The 22233-nt window shown below is 37.3% G+C and overlaps 1 protein-coding gene across 7 annotated transcripts in view; it reads right to left on the minus strand.

Moving 5' to 3' along the window:
• The window catches only part of CLOCK (clock circadian regulator), a 65478-nt gene that overhangs the window by 22381 nt on the left and 20864 nt on the right, over positions 1–22233 (minus strand). For 6 of the 7 annotated variants that reach the window (XM_084205249.1, XM_084205248.1, XM_084205246.1 and 3 more), the window contains 7 exons: positions 12995–13105; positions 10364–10454; positions 8635–8694; positions 8084–8232; positions 3833–3924; positions 2460–2549; positions 1062–1182 (listed from right to left, as the gene is read on the minus strand). In XM_084205249.1, coding sequence (XP_084061375.1) covers positions 1062–1182; positions 2460–2549; positions 3833–3924; positions 8084–8232; positions 8635–8694; positions 10364–10410 — 559 coding nt within the window. In that variant the 5' untranslated portion in view covers positions 10411–10454; positions 12995–13105. Of the gene's footprint in view, positions 1–1061; positions 1183–2459; positions 2550–3832; positions 3925–8083; positions 8233–8634; positions 8695–10363; positions 10455–12994; positions 13106–22233 lie in introns of those variants that run through there. The other variant, XM_084205251.1, reaches the window with a different exon arrangement.

Raw genomic sequence — 22233 nt, forward strand, 5'->3', positions numbered from 1 at the left:
TATGCACTACTGCAGAACAGGACTTGAAAAATATAAAGGGTAAAACCATAAGGCATCAACAGCATCTGCTTTTAACCAGCATGACAGTAACTAACCTAAAGAACTCCTTCAGATTTTGTGCACAAAGGGCTTGAATATTAGTGACATGAAAACCTCTGAGAATTAGAGCTGTATTAAAGAAAATGCCCTGAACTTAAGTTCACTAAAGCACATGTTCCCAAACTCCATTAGGCTGCTATGTATTTATACATGCCAACTGCTAAAACTGTCTAAATAGAAGCTCTATAAACAATATGAACATTTCTGACACACAGGAAATTTTTAGACTGAAAGGCAACATAACTTTGAAAATTCTACTCTAGAGCAGGGGTGACACAAAGTAACACTTCTGTCCTTCAGGGCTAAAGTATATGTGTCTGCTTAAATAATACTGGAAAAACTGATCCTGTATCATTCCAAGTAGATAGTTTTAACACAACAACTGTACTGGTTTTATCTGAGATTGGGTTAATTTTCTCCACAGCAGCTCACATGTTGCCCTGTTTTGGATTTTGACTACAATAGTGCTGCTAAGACAGGGATGTGTCTGTTGCTGCTCAGCAGCACTTCCACAGTGCAAAGGCCTTCTCTTTATCTCACACTGCTCTGCTGGTGGGTGCCCCAGCAGCTGGGAGGGGACACAGCAGGGAGAGCTGAACTAAGGGATATTCCATACTGTATGGCACTGTGCTCAGCAATAAAAGCTGGGGAAAGGAAGAAGGGGGAGACATCTGGGTTTATGGCATTTGGCTTCCCAAGTAATCATCATACATGACATAGCCCTGCTTTCTTAGAGGTTTCTGAACAACTGCTTACTGACCAGATGGAGCAAACTAATTCCTTATTTTGCTTTGCTTGTGCAGACAGTTTTTGACTTCACCTGTTAATCTGCCTTTATCACAACCCACAAGTTTGCTCACTTTTACTCTTCTGATTCTTTGCCCATCCAACTGAGAGGAGTGAGTTGAGTGGCTGTGTGGGGCTGAGCTGCCTACAGGGCTTAGCCAAAAATAACTACTTACATTTTAAGTATTCCGGTGTCAAGGAATCACTTTCCAGCAGATGAGAAGACAATATTTTATAAATTTCTGAATGTTCCCCCTCTGGGATAAAATTAAATACACTCTGATCCACAAGATCAGACTGAAAGAAAAAGATTTAGTAAGCATTAATTCAAGATGTACAATGTCACAAAGCCAACTATTTTAATGCAAAACAATGCCACAGTTCATTACTGACTCAACAAAGCCACCTGCTGGAATACACATTAGTAGTTTCCAAGAAAAAAACCTCACTCTGATATGCCTGCCCCATGGGGAGTGGTAAATGAATTCCTTGCTTTGATTCACTTGCACACATGGCTTTTGCTGTACCTATTAAACTGTCTTTACCTCAATCCACTTTTTTCTCCTTCCAATTGCCTCCCCCAGCCCACTGAGGGGTGATGAATGAGCTGCTGGGTAAGGATGAGTTGCCAGTTACTGCATTTTATAATCAGTTCCACAGCTATGGACACAAAACTGCAAATGGCAGGGATGGATACAGCAAAACTGAACATCTATTACATGCATAAATGCATTTGGTTAAGTATTCAAAAAAGAGGAATCATAAAATGTATGTTTAGAATTCATAAATCACACCTAAAAGCCAGAAACAAATGTGCCTCTGAGAACCTGGCAAATTCTACTAAAAGAAAAAATAAAAATCACAATTACCTGCATGTTTTTAAAAATTCTCAGACTGTTATCACGCATACCTTAAGAGAATTTATTTTGTCTCTAACCACAGTCAGACAACTGGCCTTTAAAGAGAATCTGTCCTCTTCTAGAAAAGCACTCAATTTAACTCATCAATTGCTTGCAGTAATTAATTTGCCTCACTTCAGAGTAACATTATTCAAAGGTAATTTTAAAAACTAGAATGTTACATGTACCAGCGAGCAATATCACCCAGATTAAAGATAAGTGAATATGATAAACCCAAAAGTATATACTGAACTTAAAAAGCAGAACCAGCAGCAATGTATTTATCAGAGTGCTTTTTCAATAAAGAAGTAAAAAAGCAGTTTAAAAAATTTCAATTATTTAGATCTTTCATAACACTCTTCTAACTCATCTAGAGACTGCGAACTCTACAGGGTCTCTTGCAAACAACTGTGTAACTTCAGTTACAGTGAAACTGACGCTAGGCACTTCATAATCCTTTCTAACACAGTGCTGACTGCATTTCCAAAGGAAATGTTTAATATAGAAGACAGACCAGTAGGAAGCAATTGTGCTGAAGAAAACCCAGAAACATTAAAACGAAGCATACATCTGTCCTACAATGCCAAAAACACCAGCAATTAATTAGTACTGATATCAGAACACCAATCAACCACAGACAAACTGATATGTTACTGAAAGCAATTTGTTACTTACTGGCAAATGTTCAAGTAAGGGAGTTATACTTTCAGACACATATATTATATTTCCATCTGTCATAATTGCTAAAAAAAAACCATCAAGAGCCTGAAATTAAACATAATGGGCAGTTAAATAAAAAGAAACAGAGCATACTAAAAATTTTACAGAAAATAATACAGACGAATTTTACTTTAGTTTATTACAGAAATGGGAATGTAAAAATCCTTAATCTTATTTTTATACTAAAAGCATTACAATTTCCTTACTGTTTTGTTGTTAAATAATCTGTGGTTTCAGAAGCAAGTACATATATAGACAGCCACTGTTTTCCCCAACTCCCACTCTGCCTGCCTGTTATTTTTAATTCCGTCACCATTTTAGACATCAGAAAGCTCAGAAAAATGAGCTAGAGACAAAAGCAAGAAGATGTGGGAAAACCATGAGAAGAACAAGTAAAACAGCCAGCAAAATCAATGAATTTTAGTATCTAAAAATCTCAATATTCCCAATCTCAAAGAAAGAAGCTTGCAGTGAGATTTTACTGAAAACTTGTGAGATACAGTTCGGACTGTCTTCTACTGAACTCACATTTCTTTCCTCTGAATACAACACGTTTCAGTTGAAAACTACTAACAAAGGCAAGACAACTATATTTCTAAATAGGAAATTTTAAAGCCCACATCTTCAAAAAAACCTCTTCTATTAGAGTAGTTAAAAAAAAAAAAATTAATACCAAAACCCAGAACTTTTTTTGTATCTATGCATCAAAGCAAAGGTTTAACTATGGAATGAAAATAAAAAAGTTTTTGTTAATTTGTAATATTTTTCATTTAACTATCATTAAAAATTGTTTCACTAACAAGATATAGATGACTTATGCTCATTTTTAATGAAAAAACAGCCTGAAGTTTCTTTCTGTAGTTTTTCAACTAACCACGTAATCTTCAGCAAAGTAATGCTCTCACACAAGTTTTGGAAAGCATAGCAAGTAAGGAAATTAAAACACTTATTGCTCAAAAGTTACATGGATATGTTATGCCTTTTTCATAATTAGGATTTTTACTATGCTTAGTAATTATTTCTCTAGTACCTTCCTTATGTTGATAATTTAAAATATCCACTTGGACAGTAAACACCTTCATTTACAGACTTGCTCTGTCACTATGTTTATTTAATTGAAAATGTAGTTCAAAGAAAATCTGCTTTTCTGAAACAAAATTCTGAAACTCCGAATACATTGGAATTTTAATGGTTTATCTTCATGAAAACATATAGTTACAACCCAAATATGAAAATAAAAAGGTATGTCATCAAACAGAAAAAATCTCATAATGAAATGACTCCTGGTGAAGAATTATTCTACTCCCAGAAAACCAGAAATAATATACCTCTAACATTAACTGTGTGAACTCTTCATTACTAAGGAATGTTGGTTTCCAGTCCTGTCGAATTTCACTGGCATCTGATTGTGCAGTAATTTCTACAATCAAACACATACACAGTGTGAAGATTAATACTTCCAAAAGGCATTTTTTTCCCCTAAACTACACATACACAGTTAAGAAACAGCAGAAAGTTCTCCAGTCTCCTCTGTTGTTCATTCATTACATATAGATATTGCTCCTTAAAAAGAAAATAAATGTCTTCTCCCATGTCATAATTAAATCTGTTTTCTCTTTCCTTCAACCAGTTTGTGCTACAGTCCTGCCAGGCTTCAAGGTAATACTAAAGTAATGGACTTTGATAATGAAAAAATACTACACTTTCCTCTGAGACTATAATAAAATGTTTTATTAAGAGTGTTGTTTACAAAGGTTTCGAAAGCCAAAATTCCTGATCTGTTGATGTAATTTAAATGGCTAATGCTCAAGTATCTTGGCAAATCCTTGTGATTCTAAGTCTTGCAAAAAAAAAAATTGTCATGGTCCTTTCTCTTCTTCCTGCTCTTTTCTGGTTACACTTTAAAAAGAGTAGTGTTTCAACCAAGATTGTAAAGTGCTGTATGACAGACTCCACTCTAGAATCCCTGCCTGTTACAAACACACAGATGAATTTGGACATAGATGTAGAGATTAAGTAGAGATTTCTGAAGGAGTTGAGAAATATATAGATTAACTTCCATATACAGGTGAGAGAATCAGCTGCTGCTAAGCAAAGCCTGACCCTGGGTTCCGAAAGTGATGATTCCTTATCAACTAATAACTGAAACAACAAGAAGCGAGACCTCACAGTGCTTCAGTTTTGACGAATAACTAGGGCATCACAGAAGTGCTAATTTTAAGAAAAATCTTGGACAAGCAATTAAGTACTCAGACAAATCAAAAGAACAAAACCAATTATTTAAGGTTTTTAATTTTTAAAGGACAAATCTGCACAAAGATCCTAAGCTAGAGTTTTAGTTAAGGTGGTTTAAAGAGCCAGAAAACCTGGAATTGAGTTAAAATATGCAAAGGGCTGGAGCAGTTTGTAATTTTGTTTACCATGCTGAAGGGGGAAAACTTTACAAAAGAGCTTTAGACTTAACTAAAAGAACAGCAAACAACAGCAACGTCATGCAAGAAACTGGCCAAAAGCGGAAAGCTGCAAGAAGAGGTGAAAAAAACAACAAATAAGACTTTCCAATTATCAGATCTCACAAAAGATATAAATTGGTCAGGCTCCTCCAATCTGTTTTGAAATGATAGCACAAAGCAGAAAGAGTGGGCTGGAGCATAAATAAAACCTATGTATAACCCCAAATGTAGCTTTTCAGTCAGCACAAAGATACTGAACACTGAAGGGCAAGTCAAAGGACACAAAAATGAAAAGCTCTGCCACCAAAGTGGAGGCAATATTCCAGGAACTTAGTGCATTCATTCCACAGAACACAGATAATCTTCACTTTAAACTGGGAAGTCTGATTCATTGGCTCATTCTGGCCCATATAACCATACTACTTCAGAATTAAAAAGACTAGACTGACTTTTGAAATAGAATGGATTTATGCTAAATAAAAGCTGAAGTTCATGCCTTTAACAAACCATTGGGAAATACCACAAGTAAAGGTGTTCTTTTACATTTTCCATCATTAGACCAAGCATGATACAGGCAAAGTATGTTGTTGAAGCAACAAAAAGAACCTGTTTCACTTGGTACCTTGAGAGATATGCCTAGAAATTCTGTCAGAAGGTTGCACTCATAGATAAATGACAGGAAGGTCACATTCCTGAGCTAGGTAACAAAAAGAGCATAACCAAACTTGCACATTAAACTTTAGTCTTCAAGTTCTGTATCTGAAGTATCTCTACACCAGCACTGAGAATTCACAAAAGAAATTGCTAGCCAAGTCAAGATCTGCACCATTTGTCTGGGGGTTGCAGGAGTATCAGTCTACTACCTGCAATCATTCTACCTGCAGCTAAATTCCTCAGTATTTACTAATTTAAAAAAAATTTCTTGTTTACGAATTCAAAGAAAGATGACAGGCAGTATTAGTCAAAGAGAAGCTCCCACTGATACAATTCCAGTGTGTTTAGCCTCCTGTATTTTCCCAGTGAGAACTAGAATCCACACTGGACAACAGCTAATTCAGATAGTTCATCTGGAGCTGGTGCCCGAGTACCAGCTTGGATAACGTGGAGATGGTCCAGAAAGAGGCAGAAGCAATGCAGTTAAATCCTGGTGGCTGAACACAGCAGGATTTCAATCTTGAAGCAGCTACTCAGTGCTGAACAATCCATTTATTGCTAGGTCATTCAGCTTTATTGTAATATATCCAAGCACTTCAGAAGACAAAATATTCTTCTGAACTTTGCCAACATTTTGTCCAAAACCATTTTAATGTAAAATACTGCACAGCAATGCTAGTAAGGACTGGCAGCCAGAGCTTTAGGGAACTTAATATGATATGCGCAGTCACACAGAGCTGCATTCTGTCACACCAAGTGAAGGACAGAAGTGCCATGCCTTAAAAGGCAACCATCTACAGAGCTGGTTTTTGCCCCTTTATTAAAAAAATCAAATCTCAGAAAGCACTTTGAAGAAAAAAATATGACTGGTGCTGCTGGCTGGCTGACACACATTTGTTCTACATTCTACGTTTTGTGTCAGGAATCACCAAGATAAAATAATTCTGAAACAGAACTGATTTTCACAAAGCCTTATAACCTAAAGAACTGAATTTTACTAAAGAGGGACCTTCAAACTGCTTTTCTTTTTGTTATGAGACACATGTACCTCAGAAAATTAAAACAGCATGATCAATATTTAATTGGAAAGAAAACCTCCAAACCTATGAATTCTCATATGAATTATACACCCCTCCTTTTTAATTTGAGTTATATTTACAATTCTAATAGCAATATTCAGTACACATTTGGTGTTACTGGAAACAACACTAATGCAAGAGATGTGCTAGGGCATAGAAAAACATTTCTCATACCTTAAATTGACACGCATATTGTTGATAATTACATAACTATTCATCCACTTCATAGCTTTACTTATTTTATAACCTTATAGCTACTTCTTTTGACCCTACTGCTTTCTAGCTAGTATGTATTCCAAGAAATTACCCAAGGAAATTATTTAATTAGCATAAGAGTCCATTTTCTTCAGTTTTCATCTTATTTTTGGCAGTGTGAACCACAAGGTGCCATATTAAGAACAAGTGTAGGAGCAGGAACAGAGATTTATATATATATAATATCTAACAGCCATACACAAGCATAAACTTGGTGGAAGAATTTTTTTCATGACAGAAATAACAACCTGTAACAACCTTCAGTACAGCATATCTGGGTATATCCCACCATCAGCTGATGCAAACAGCCCAGAGGAACAAAGCATAGCAAGGATGTTCAAGGATATTGATCGTTTTGACATTTCACATGACCTTTAAAGAACAACACCACACATACACTCAATGGCTTATACATCCATGCATACATTTTAAAACTTTAAAAGTTTAGCTAAAAGGTATTTATAGATTTTTCTGGCACTTTTTCCCCGCTAAAAGGAAAAAAAAAAGCCAAAATGCCCATACTCCTGGTCTCTATGCCTCTGTATTTCACTTTCTCTTGTCAAGCAACCAACCCAGAAACATTGCTGGAAACCACAATGCCCTATTGCCTTATCACCTTTGTTTATGCAGCGAGTTGTGTAGGCACTTGACATGACAAGACAGAGCACTAACTTCTTTTGGACTAGCTTTTCACTGATTTATCTTGCCTCATGTAGAACCCAGAGAGACAAATCAACTGTGCAATTCAGGCTTATCTAAATAACCAAATAAGCATTTCCAGCAAGTACTTCCAGTCAAATGGATCTGCAGTTTTCCTGTGAAGGAAAACTTTTAACAACTTGCACCAACGTCTGTCCAGAACAAAAAAATTTGAGGTTATTTCAAAAATGCAATCTTGTTTTTGTGAAACAGATTTCATTGACAACTATGGGACAGAACAAATAGTACTGGCTTTTATTAAGTACTAGCAGAAACACAGTTTTCTCTGCTGCCTAGATGATCTTAAGAATATCTTCCTCCAGAAGCACTTCACATCTTTTTAACAAATCCTTAAAGAAGCTGAACAGTTTTTAATATTTTATGTAGCAATTGAGTATCACTTAAAAAATCAAGAATTTATAGTGACAATTACTGTTACCTTTGTGCTTCCGTAAAAAGTCAATGCTCTTCTGCAGCACAGTGGATTTATCCATCTTCCGAGCATTACCTGGAAGCATGGAACCCAACTCTTTGATAAGTACATTAAACTGATCTCGACGTTTCTTTTCGGACTTGTTTCTAGACACTCTGAAAAGCAAATCAGAAAATGTTTTATAAAAATGATGAGACTTTCTTATAAGCTGCATACTACTTCCAGGTTCCTGAAGCAAACAGCCCCTTACGAATTTCTGCTGTGATAACTGTCACAAAACACCTACTCCATATCTCAGACAATGTTTTTGAAGAATGGCTTCCTCCTCAAGGAACAGTGCAGCGAAGCCTTTGGAATAAAGTATCCTTTTACAAAACACAAATAACTGAACCACAATAATAAATATACGATATCTCTGAAAAATCATAGTAGAAAATATGCTGTTGAAAAATACATTTATTTTTAGGAGTAACCATTTTATTGCTTAGAAACCACACTGATAAGTTAAAGCGTACAGGCATAGGACTTTTCTTAGCTTTAAGTAACTTTGAAATTACCTTTTTGCTTTATCTTTGTCATCTTCTTCCACCAGCCCATCAAAAATGCTTCCGTCATTTCTGAAAGAAACAGAAATAAATGTTGGAGTGGAAATTCCTCTCCTTTAAAGTCCAATCACAAAGAAGGAGGAAGGGGAAAGAGCTGACTATTCACCATCATCATCATCTCCATTACATCAAGAAAGCAACTGTTTTACTGTGGTGTCTCACAAGGACCATCATCAGCAACCTGAAGCTAAGTCTTCTATGCTCTGCTTGCATTTACTAAAGAAAAAGCAAAAAAGCCTTCTATTTCTGACACAACTGTTTCTCAAAAGAACTTACAGCCCTATACTAACACTTAATTGAACAATACTTATAATTTGATTTTCTATCTTCTTGATTACTTGCATTACCTTACCCTTTTGAAAACACAGGAGAGGACATATGTGATTTATTTTTACTTACTGGCAATTTCTATTCCAATTACTGAAAATTTATTTTTCTTAAATTCTGAAATACTATTAGTGGAAGATTCCTAAGGAATGTGCTATACTTCATCCCCATATTTAATTTCATAAATACACAATTAATATCAAACAGTAACCATTCATTATATTTTCTTCCTCAATAACTATCCCATAACTTTCTTAGCTTGACAACTGTCCATCTACTGCTAAAGAGGTGTTAAAATACCAAAATAAGAAAGTGTTTTCCATTGAAGATGCCTCAGTATCCTTCATACAATTCCTTTGTTTCACTTCCTTTTGCTTTAAAAGTGAAGTCAAAACTGTTCTTGTGTTTTTCAAAACTGCTGTATAATGGACTTTCACATGTTATTTCTCTAACTTCCCTATGCTTTCAGTCTATTTAGTGCTATCCACACTGACCTCTGTGTGTCTACCCTGGAAGTTCTTATCCTAATGTTTCCTTCCCCTAAGCCAAATAACCCTTCTACAATGCTTACCTCATCACTCTGATTTATAAACCATCAGGCAATTTTACTGTACATTATGATAAGCACTGATGTTAGGAAGTTACTATTTTGTATGCTACACAGCATCAAGCTTTTAGAAGCAATTCTTATATTTAAAAGGCTTAAGTTTCAGTGAGATTCCACAGAATTTCACTAGAAGAATGGTTAAATTAAACAAGCATTACAGAGGTTTTACCTTTTACTTTTATTCTTTTTTTTTCAATTATGTTTAACTTGATGTAAATTAGATGCAAGTTTCATTTCCCAAAGTCTCAAAAATGGTAATATACAGGATATTAATTACAGATGTTCACCTAAGCTGCTGAGAGAGTGCAGCTCAAGGAATCAAGCAGAAAACATACCTCAGCTATTACTTTTCCCTTGAAATAGGTTAGCAGGTCACTTTACTATCATCTACAGCAACACTAATCATTTAAATGTATTTGCTTTTCTTAATCAAAAACTGAAGTACTGAAAAAATTAAAAGTTCAAGTAAACGTTAAAAATCAGCTCAACTTGAACAGATGTTGTTCCAAGGCTGAAAACAAGTAATGCATTTTAAGATTAACCTCAGGCAATTGAAATCAGTATTTCCAGTGACTACAAAATGACACATCTAGCAACTACCAAATTAACTTTGTCAAAAATAACCAATTCCTCACTCTTTAATTTTTGCATAAGTTAACATATAAATGTATTAACTGCACAAAAAAGACTATTAAAGAAAGAACTGAACAGTAATTATCCCAAAACTCTCCACATCTATTTACATACCTGTCTGCAATGGAGCTCATTTTATGGGTGCTTATGGTAAAAAACATAACATATCACACTTTAGTCTTGTGGTAGACATTTGTACGCTTGCCTGTAAGAGAAGAAAAAATATCAAAATATGACTGAGGGGAAAAAAAATGTGTTCTTTGTTAGAGCATACTGACATTTTCATTTGCTCCGAATCCTCCCTCTCCCTTCCAGCCTTCTGCTCTGCCCTCCTACCTTCTCTAAAGCAGTCTCCATTACCAGCATAACCTGGGCCTTAATATCTCATTTTACATGACAGAGGTCAAGAGAACATTATTAGGGCTACAGTAAATAAGTCTGTACTAAACCAGTAAGTCTGTACTAAACCTTTTTATGACTCTGATTTTAGATATAGCTTTTAATTTTTATTTTAACTTTTTCCTAAAGAACCCTCATAAGTTTGAAGGCTGAACAGATGTTAAATACACTTAGCAGTACATTCTATTTAGAAACAGTGCAAACAGAAAGCACTTGGGATATAGTACTTTACAACTATCATTTATTCGTACTGTACTTTTTCTTGAGCTCATTGTTATTATACACATGTGGAAAGATAACAAGAAGATACCAATTAGAATGAGATCTATGTACTGTGCAAAATTTAATCTGACCATTTCTTAAAGCAGCCACTTAATCATGATGGGAAATTTTTGGTTTTCCAGTTGTGCATTTGACTTTGAGTTAAGAATGTGAACGAAATATTAATAGTGAGAGAAGGAATACAACACAGGTTATGAAAAGGCCAAATTTAAAACAACAGAATTAAACCTATTTCTTTCATATGAAAAGTCAGCTTTCAGAGGCTGCTCAAATGGAGCAGCAGGATTGTAACATTGGCACTGATTAGGGAACAACTGCATGCAGCAAGTTTTTTAAGGGCTGAACTTGCCGATCTTCAGGAATTTTTAGTAGGCTACCAACTTAATAGTAAAAAGGCTATTTATTTCAAAGAAGATTATATTAGTCCACTTAGTGACTCGGTATTTTCTGAAAAATATTTGTTTCTGAGAGTACTAAAAACCAGTGGAACTTGCAGTGTCAATACCACAAGAAATACGGCAGCAAAAGCCTGATGAAGGAACTGAGGAAGAAAGCTTGTGATTCAACCAAACTGTCTCTGCATCTACAACAGCCACATACTGTGTGGGTTTCCTTCACAAGAATAGCATTTTTCACCACAAAGTTTCATAACTTGAGTGCAGCAGGAAAGTAAATGGGAGAGCTGTGCTGCAGCAGAATCTCTTTCAAGGCACATCACAAAGCGTGCTGGTGTTTCTGCTCAAATGCCCCACTCCTTCAATTAGTATGGACCACCTCTGCCTTGCCTTCACCCTCCAAAATTTAGTGCTATAAAGACACACACTGGCAGCAAATCACTTCTTCCCTCCAATTCTTCAAAATAACAACTGCACTGGCAATACTGACAAATTAAATTCCCCAAATTAGTTGGTCAAGTAACAGAGTTGTGCCATTTGAAAACCAGTCATAAAGGGCATGAAAAAAGTAAATTATGAGGAAGTTGTCTGTTTGAATTTTTTGTCAAAAGTGTGCAACAAGCAACAGGTTGCTCAGCAGTAGAAGCTGAAGCATTTATACACCATTACCATGACTGGCATGTAACTAAGTTTACAATCAAGAAAAAAGCTGTAAATTTATTTTCATTTAGATTACATGGCAAGCACTAATACAGCTATGCACTTATTACACTTCAAGCCCTGTGTTAATCTTTATACAAAAATGGTACCTAAAATTAGAGGGATCAAGAGCAAGATCAAATTCTGTAAGAAAAATTATACACTTCCCCTAATCTGCAAAAGAAAAACACCTGTACAGCCAAATACAGAAAACTTTTACTTGTGACATAACTGACATATTCATTATGCAAAATCAGCATTTAAAAGTCATTATTTTTCCCTTTAACAGAGCAATCAATTTCCAGAATTCAACAAAACCATTCATTACAATCTACAGATCCTACATCAGAACTGGCAACCTATATCTCATATCCAAGACAAATAGTTTAAAGTACTGAAAAGTACAGGAAATGCACCTGTAGCACACTGGTTTCTCATCTTTCAAGGTGAGACCCTTCTCTCTTTGCATCCAAAATTGTAAGACACTGAACGCTCTCAGTATCCATACATGCCAAGGATAAGACTGCAGATATAATGCCACCACAGAATCACAGAATTTTTAGGTTGGAAGAGACCTTTAAGATCATCGAGTCCAACCCATGTTCTAACACCTCAACTAGATCATGGCACCAAGTGCCACATCCAGTCTTTTTTTAAACACATCCAGAGATGGTGAATCCACCACCTCCCTGGGCAGTTGATTCCAGTATTTGACCACTCTTTCTGTGAAAAACTTCCTCCTTAATTCTAGCCTGTATCTCCCTTGGCACAGCTTGAGACTGTGTCTGTTGTTGCCTGGAGAAAGAGAAAGCAAACTCTAGGTAAATAAAGGACTACATCTATTTTCTAAGATTCAAATTCAGTCATGTTATGGAGAGTGAAAGACACTATTTAACACTGCTACTCAGCCCATCAGTGCTGACAACTGAAAGCCATGGGAACCTTATCAATGATAGGAACACAGTTTTACCTTTTACACTTTGGGACTTGTTGAAGTATGAGGTTCAGGGAAAAAACCTGGTTCCCGTGAAGAACAATGTGGAGTTAGAGGTATCCTCTTCAGCAGAAAATAAATTCCAAACTGTCAAAAAATAACAATGGAGAGCTTGAAAATCAGTGAGTTTAAAAATTATCTACTTCTTCATTCATTTTAATAAAGACAAGCAATTGTTTTAACGAGAGTAATCTCTAAATGCAATATTCTGCTTATCAAAAATAGCTCAAGTATTTTACTATCCGAATTGACATTGCTTTAAAGTTCTTCTTGATAAGCAGGACATTCTGACACAGTTTTATCTTGGCTTTAAGCTATCACTTCATGCTTATCTTTAGTCTTGATGTCCTTTTCACTTTTGAATTTGGTATCACTCGTACCATTTACATCAACACATCCACTTACACTACCTTTAAAGTGTATTTATACACCATTATTTAAACATCTTTTCACTGAAGTTCTTAATAGGGTCTCTTCTGGCTTTCTGTGTTACATTTCCTCTCCAAGTCTCCAAAATTGTTATTCTCAGGACTCCTGCTTGTGTACAATGCTGCTGTTTTTGACAACTAGCGAAGTTCCCCAGCTGCATTATTGCTTCTCCCTCAAACACAGCCCTAAGTCTTTGTTTCAAAACCCACTTCAAAATCAATTCCTAGAATGTATCACAAACTTGCTTCACAATTGAACTTGTTCCAAACAAGAACTCAGCACTGACATAAGTGATTGCCTACTTCCAGTCTCTTTATACCATTACATTTCATTTATAGTTACTTCCCTTGAACCACATTTCCACATTTTTAAGCTACATGAAATCAAGTTTTTTCCCCATGCCTGTTTGTATCTGCCTTGCTTACTGTTCTGAAAATAAATTCACTATAACATGTACATCTTCCATTTCTGAAAAATGTTATTTTAAAGTATATTAAATTCTAAAAAGGAAGCTGGGACCTATAAACTAAGGTTATGCTACTTGTAATTATAGAAAACACCAGAATTATCACTTATTTGATTTGAAAAGTTAAGAGTGCCTTCTCCTGCACTAACAGAGGTTCTCAAGCAGTTAAAATAGAGATGCAAACATTAACATAGAAAGTTAAAGCATAGCAGAACAATCTGCCAACAGGAGAAAAACAATTACAGTGTGATTCAATGAAGCCACTCGTTCCTGTCTGGCCAAATAACCTGCTGGCCCATTGACCTACTTTTTTAGGTGTTTACAGCCTCCTCTCCTATTCTGTTTTGTTCCATTTGACAAGTGCAAACATTAATAGTGACAATGAGTCCCATGGAAGTCTGCAACATGAAACCAGTGTTTTTAAACTGCATGGAGTGGAACAACTCTGCCAACTCTCACCCAGTGCCTAACAGGGTTCTAATGATGAAAATTTTAGACCTCCTCTCTGCAGTATGTAGAGGTACATTTCTTTTAAATCCCAATTACACATTTAAGATAAACACTACAGGTCTTAATCACAGAACCATCTTTTATAATGTCAAAAAGGGAGCTCTTACACATACTTCAAAAAGGGATTTTAAGAAGAGCAGAAGAGGAATATGCATCTATAATAAAAGAACACAAGCAAGCTTAAGTCAGACGAAAGAGAAGCTAATCACAGTGGAAAAGCTTTTGTTGCCAAAACCACATAGATCTCTAACTCAGTAGAAATGGCATGCATGTGAAAGCCAGCAGAAAGGTTAAAACGCCTACATGCCAGCACTGGCAGCCACAAGTGTTCAAAGGTCATCGTTCTGTCTCCACAACTCATTAGTTCTTTTAAAAAAATAAATTATGTGTGTCTGTCGCTAGACACTATGTGTTTTAAACACATTCAGGCACATTTACCAACTTTTCTGTAAGCAACGTGGCTAGAAACTTACTATCTTAAAGGAAGGCGAGGTCCTCAATCAAAAATTTTAGCTGCTGCCATGGATGTGCAAACCATTACTACACAAAATTGCTCAATCTGTAGAAAAATTACAAAAACTAGCAATACTGCAAATTCTGCATTATGCTGACTTATCACTCATGGAAAGGCAATAAGTTATTGGGTCCCAAGTCATTATTTGGCCAAATAAAAAAGGTTCTCAATAAGTTACAGGGTAAAAAGTCATAATACAACCTAAGGTAATAAAGTTCACACCATCTGATTAAAAATTCCATTTTTTAAACTGAAAAAATTTCAGTACCTTCAGTCCAATTTTATTAACAACATTGGAATGCACATTGGTAATATTAAATATTGGAAACAAATTCAAAGATTGAACAAACTATGAAATTACAGTACAGTCTTGCTAATGACAAACATTCTGTCAGGACTGGACTGAAAAATGAGTGGGACAATGGTGAATAGATTGCCTGTATTTCATTTTGTACAGAGCCAGTAACTGAAATTCCTGTGTCCCCAGCACTTCACCATAATGGTAATGCTGAAAATATTTTTGAGGAAGAATAAGTATTACTCTTGTACTGTAAAAAATATTTTTCTATAAATGCCTTGATTTATGTAAAATTTGTATCACGGCATACAATGATTCTGCAGATTACCAGAAATATTGTGAGGTGGCTTGTATTATTAAGGCAAATAATTTTACACTGGGATTATCACAGGAAAAACATAGGAAGCAATACAGTTTTCCAGCCCTACAGTTTCTTCAAACAGAAATTGATTAACTTCTTTAATACAACCTGATTGCTATAATCCAATTTTGCCAGGGGAGCAAACTAGTTATTAAAATCATTGGGGATTAGCTGTAGAGAAGATCTTCTTTAAAGAATCAAAGCCACAGCACCCAGTGCCCTGCAGAGCTCTTCACACTAGTCACTCACCAGGATAAGAAAGACCAAGAGCAGAAACATCACACTGAGCAAACAGCTGAGCAGAACCTGACTCCCAATGTAAGCACAGCATCAGAAGCCCTGTTCATTATGGAGATTCTGAAGATAATTATAAACCTTCCTGATATTTCTTTCCATGAGCTTCTCATCATTTGGATGATCAGTTTCTGGGGTTTTACTCTATTAGGACATTATATCATAATTAGGACAAGCAGAGATGCAGCCATTATCTCCTGCCCAGAATAGCACATCACTATCACTCATATTTTCCATTTTGCTTTTTGCTACATTGGATCACCTCCAGCCCAGATATTTTTCTCTTTACCTTCTTCTTTTTTGGAGATGGGAGGAGAAAAAGAAGAATTTGCTCTGGTTTAGTTTCTCTCAAGGAACCATAGCATTTTGTAGAGCAAGAGATCTTTAGACAGGTAAACCATAAGCACTTACTCTCTAATCCCATATATTTTGGTCTAATAGAATAAGTAAGCAGGTTTCAAGGTACCTGCTTCTTTGCTTGCAACAGTATATACACCAACAGTAAGCAAATTAGGACAATGACTAATTAATCTTTTCTTGCTAATCAAAGGCTCTCTGTGAAAATACTATGTTTTTAAAACTGACATGTCTCCTTTTTTACCTCAAAAAAAAAAAAAAAAGGCAATTGGAAAAAAAAATCAAAAGACAGGGCTAAAAGTAACTTCAAGGAACTCTGTTCAAACTTTGCAGCTGAACAGCTGGTTATTCCAGCAGCTGGGAATAGTCACATATTGCAAGCTTTCCTCTACCACCCCAATAAATCAGTTTTTGGTCCATGGTTGCACAGAAGAAATGACAACATCCTAGAAATGTCATTTTCTGAGCTAAAACATGCTATAGCAGCAGGTGTTCATCTTCCAGTGCTTCAGAGGACAAACAATGAGAGTGCTGCTTCTAGCATGGATGGATCCCAGATGGCTTTTAATAGGAAAATTTGTGAGTGGCCATGAGTAGTGAGCTGTGGATGAGCAGCTTCCTTAGGTCCATCACCTTTTCATGGAGTACTCAAGGATATATAGTGGAGAAAGTGCACTAGAACAGAAGACTGGTGGTGTGGGTTGCCATTACCTGAATGGTAGTCTCATGTCTGCTACTGAGGACTTTTGGTAAGAGGGTAAGTGCAAACAGTCTACAGGAGAGATCAAATGCCTGTTAGAAGGCCCGTGATGGCAGTAGTTAGTGATATCACCAATGTAGTTGAGTAACAATGACATTTGAAAGAGTACACACTATTTGTGTACCATCATACATAGTCCACAGCAGCTAGAAGAGGCTACAGATCATGTAGAGAAGCAGAAAATATGACAAGAGAGGTAAAGAGAGGTTAAGTTCTTAGACATGGTTTGTCACATAGATGTGCCCCACTCTACTCCCTGACAAGGTAATGGACCTAAACAGGCTGCTCACACAAATTTGCTCAAACGTCACCGCAAATAATATCTTCATAGAAAAAATAATTATGAGTGAGGATTATAGGAAAAAGCAGTTTTCTCCTGCATGCTTCACCTATTAGATGGTTCCACCATCAGGAGAGAGATTTCTCTAGGAGTTGGGCCTGACCACAGTTGCCATTTCCATCTCTCTAGCTCACAGAAAAAGAAAACACTCCTTTGCTCCAGATCATTGGGCCGATCTCTGCTTGGCCAGCTGCTCTGCAGCCACTCTTCTACCTTCCTCTGCAGTCCTGTATTTCTTTCCCCTTACTCAACACAGAGATGGCCCCATAGCTCCCTCCCTGATACAGTGCAGCTCCCTAATATTGGCCCAGAATGCAGTGAAAGATGCATGCAAGGAAGCTCTAATAAGCCTCAGACCTCTACCTGAGCTACAGTGATTGCAAACTCCACCCACACACTGGTGGAGTTTGCAATCCAGAGGGATGAATCAGGTGAGCAGTAAAGTTAGGCCTCTGGAGCAAGCCAGTATGAACCCCAGGGAAACTGCCCTCAGGGACAAGGGAGAGCAACAGAGCTGGCAGATCTGTAAGGATGTCCTCCATAGAGGACAAGAGCTAATGGTCTCCAGGCACAAGAAATCAGGCAAGGAAGACAAGGATGAGAAGAGACTGCTGGTCAAACTAAAGGGCAAGACATAAACGCATCCCTCTACTCTGTCCCAGGACAGGTATCCCAGGAAGAGTAGAGGGATGCAAAGCAGAGTGCAAACAACATCCATAGCCAGAAAAGGAAGGTCAAAGAAGGTGTACACACCCACTAAACAAGGCTGGTAAACTGGTAACAACAGATGAGGAAAAGGCTAAGGTACTCAACAACTTCTTTGCTTCAGTCTTGGCTTGCAACCTATCTTCCTATGCTCCTTAAATGGATGGACTGCAAGACAGAAACCAGAGGAACAAAGTCCCTTCCACTGTAAGGGAAGATCAGATTCATGATCACCTGAGGAACCTGATTATACTTAAGTCCATGACACCTGATAAGATGCATCCCAGAATCCTGAGGGAACTGGTTGATGCATTTGCATAGCCATTCTCCATAACATTTGAAAAGTCATGGCAATCAAGCTAAGTTCCAGGTGACTGGAAAAAGGGAAACATTGAAACCAGATGATCTTTATGGTGCCTTCCAACCTAAACTATTTTATAATACATTTGAACCTGGCCCACACTTGCCCATGTACCCCACTGATCTGCTCTCTGACTCACCAAACTGACTTCTCCAAACATCTTCAGACCTGCTACCTCATCAGGAATTCTCTAGCAATCTGGGCTCTTGGCCTGAGCCTGGCTTCCCTCCAGCTCCCTGGGGGTGACCAGGAAAGCACTCAGCAGGTTGCCAGGTGTCTAATAATTGGTCCTTGGCTGTGGGGTGCTGAAGCACTTACCAGGCCTTTTTCCCCTCCATCCCTTTCCAGGCTGCCTGTATTATCTTCACCTTCCAAGACTCCAACTAACTATACTTATAAACAGCTGAGGTGTTAATTTATGTGCCTCCATCAAATTACTAACAAAGATACTAAAAGAAAATGATACAATACACATTTTTGGAGTCATCAATAAACAATCTCCCTAAATCAGAAAAACAAAAAGGACAATAAGAAATAGTACAAACCCAAGTTTATAAGATAAATTTGAAAGGCAACATTTAATAACCTAGCCATCAGAACCAGCTGTTATTCTTCTGCACTCTCATTTAAAATATTTTCTCAGTCATTTGTATACAGTTCCTTACAAGAGATTCCCTTCCTTCAATAACAAAGCTGTAGGAGTGAGTGGCAAGAAATAAGGTTTGCAAATCATGTGCAACTCGTCTGTACAAAAAAAGACAGTGGGTATATGTTATGATCCCACTTGCTCCCATTTTTTTAAGGCCCCACCCTTCCTTGGTTGGACTGGAAGTGCACATCCTTTTAGCTCTGGCCACACACTGAAGCAGATTTGTGAAACTACGTGTTTAAAAGAACACACATATCACATAGTTTTAATAAGAACAAAATAATAAAGACATTTTAAAAGTGTGGCTCCATGTATCTTTGAAAATTGGCACAGCTAAGAAACAGTAGCCCTCTATAAAGAGCAGGAACATCTTAGCTACATCTCCCACTCCTGGCTCTATAACACCCTGAGTTAGACTTGAGAATGTGTTGCGTTTGCACATCTAAAATACAATATATATTTCATAATCAAGTCTGGCTTAAAAGTACACCTACTGTCTCTTTAAATGGTGCTTAACACAAAACCAGTATTTCACAACAGGAGTTTAGGTCAAGAGAAGCTAATTACTAACCTGTTATTGTTACAATTCAAAACTGAAAACTTTCACATCCCTGTGGAAATCTCCATTTCCTTTAATGGAATGCTGAGAAGATACAACCTGTAGTCAGCTATCCAGCTGAAGAACTCACTGTGCTGAGGAAAAAAGTGCTATAGATGGTCTAAAATCTGTGCTCTCTCTAACAGGACCCATGTAAACTTGGTACATTTCACAATGAACAAATAAAACCAAGCTTCCTTCTTCCAGCCTCTTAGATGGAACTGAGAAGGTAGACAATTGACAAGTTTTTTCCAAAGTTCAAAAGGTGAAAAAATTCCACACACACATTCTGAAGTTTAAATTCCCACTGAATATTATAACTTATTATAATATTATAACTTATATAATATTATAACTTATTATAATATTATAATATTATATCCCATAAAATTATTTACTACATATAATTTTTTTCTACAGAATAAAGTGATCAGACAAAAAAATTCTTTACTTGATGATTTCTCAATATTAACAGAAATTTAAAGAAAAAACTTTAAAAAAACACTACCAAGATATTTATTCTGGAGTTAAAAACACTTCGATATAATTAATCCAATTAAAAATGTGCATATTTATGAAACTGAGCATTATAAATTTTAGATGTTTTGTATCAGACACAAATGTTAGTTTTACAATCAATATTTCTAAAATGGTTTGCCACATTTTCGTCAAAGTAAAATACTATGAAGAATCCTAACAAATCGAACCAAAGAAGAAAAATTTATTAAACATTTAATTCCTATACTGGAAAATAAACATGGCAATTCACCAAGAAATGAGACAGATCAAAGAGTCAAACATTGGTTTTCTTCTACCCCAATAATAAAAGGGAGGAATGACTATATACAGAAAGTCAACTACTTTTTGAAAACTGTCCTGGAGAAAATGAATTATCTATTTCAACAGACATAATTATTACACATTCAAAGCAAGATAACACCAAGGAAATTCTTCTTCCATTCCACGCAAAATTTCTGTTTGGTGTTGATATAAATGCAGGCTTAAGTTTAGAAAATGAGACTTTATCATTGTTATTATTACTGCAACAACACTCAGCTCAATTACTCTTCCTGAAATAGATGAACCTACATGTTACATGAGCACTTCAACTGCAAAACTTTCAGCATGCAGATATGTCTTAAAAGTTGGGGAAGTAAGCTTAAAAGAGATTATGAAATTCTCACAAATTAATCTTTCCAAAATTCAATCCTAGACCAGAAAAAACAACCCAAAGAAGATTTATTACCTTTTACATTCAAGTGAACACTTCCACTTTTTACATAAAGAGAGAATTTCAATCAAAATTTCCTGCTGTGTTCTCCTTATGCCATTCTAAAATTTTCAGAAATCAAGAAAGTCAACAGTTGACCAAGGGTCTGTAAGAAGATATGCAAATTATTTTTGCACCCAATGCCTTTATGACAGAACCACAGATTGGGTTAGGCTGGGAGGGACCACAGTGGGTCATCCCATCCAACCTCCCTGCTCAAGCAGGGTCATCCTAGAGCACAGTGCACAGGGTTTTGTGAGACAGTCCTGGAGTACTTCCAGTGAGGGAGACTCCAAAGACTCCCTGGAAATCTGTTCCTATGCTCATTCACCTGCACAGTAAAGAAGTTCTTCCTCTACAGGTGGAATTGCCTGTGCATCAGTTTCTGCCTGTTGCCTCTTGTGCTACTGCTTGGCAAGACTGAGAAGAGCCTGGATCCATCCTCTCTTCCTGCAGATACTTACATACATTCATAAGGTCCCCCCTGAGCTGTCTCTCCTCCAGGATGAACAGGCCCAGCTCCCTCAGCCTTTCCTCACCACAGACACGCTCCAAACCCTCACTCATCTTTGTTGCCATCCACTGGACCTGCCCCAGGATCTCCATGTCTCTCTTGCCCTGAGGAGCCCAGAGCTGGGCACAGCACTCCTGATGTGGCCTCACCAGGGCTCAGCAGAGGGGCAGGATCAGCTCCCTCAGCCTGCTGGCCGTGCTCTTCCCAATGCCCCCCAGGACACCATTGGCCTTCTCATCCACAGGGGCACACTGCTGGCTCGGGACAGTCTGCTGTCCCCAGCACGCCCAGGCCCTTCCCTGGACAGCTGCTCTCCAGCAGGTCCATCCCCAGCCCCTGCTGGGCCATGGGGTCACTCCTCCCCAGGTGCAGGACCCTGCCCTTGCCTTTGCTGAATTTCCTCCCTGCCCATCTCTCCAGCCTGCCAAGGCCCCTCTGCAGGGCTGCACAGCCCTGGGGGATCGGCTGCTCCTCCCAGCTTTGTGTCATCACCAAACTTGCTGAGGAGCATCTGCCCCTTCATCCAAGTCATTGATGAGTAAGTTAAACAACTCCCAATATTGAATAATGGGGGACACCACAAGTGCCAGGCCTCCAACCAGAACCTGTGTCACTGATTGTGACTCTCTGGAGTCAGCCAGTTCTCAATTCATCTCACTGTCCACTCATCCAGACCACGCTTCCTGAGTTTGCATACAAGCATGTTTTTAGAGATGGTGTTGAAACCTTGCTTAAGTTGAGGTTAAACAACATCCACTGCTCTCCCCTCATCCCTCCAGGCAGCTGTTT

Source organism: Fringilla coelebs (assembly GCF_963513975.1).
Source record: "Fringilla coelebs genome assembly, chromosome: 4".
NCBI lineage: Eukaryota > Metazoa > Chordata > Aves > Passeriformes > Fringillidae > Fringilla > Fringilla coelebs.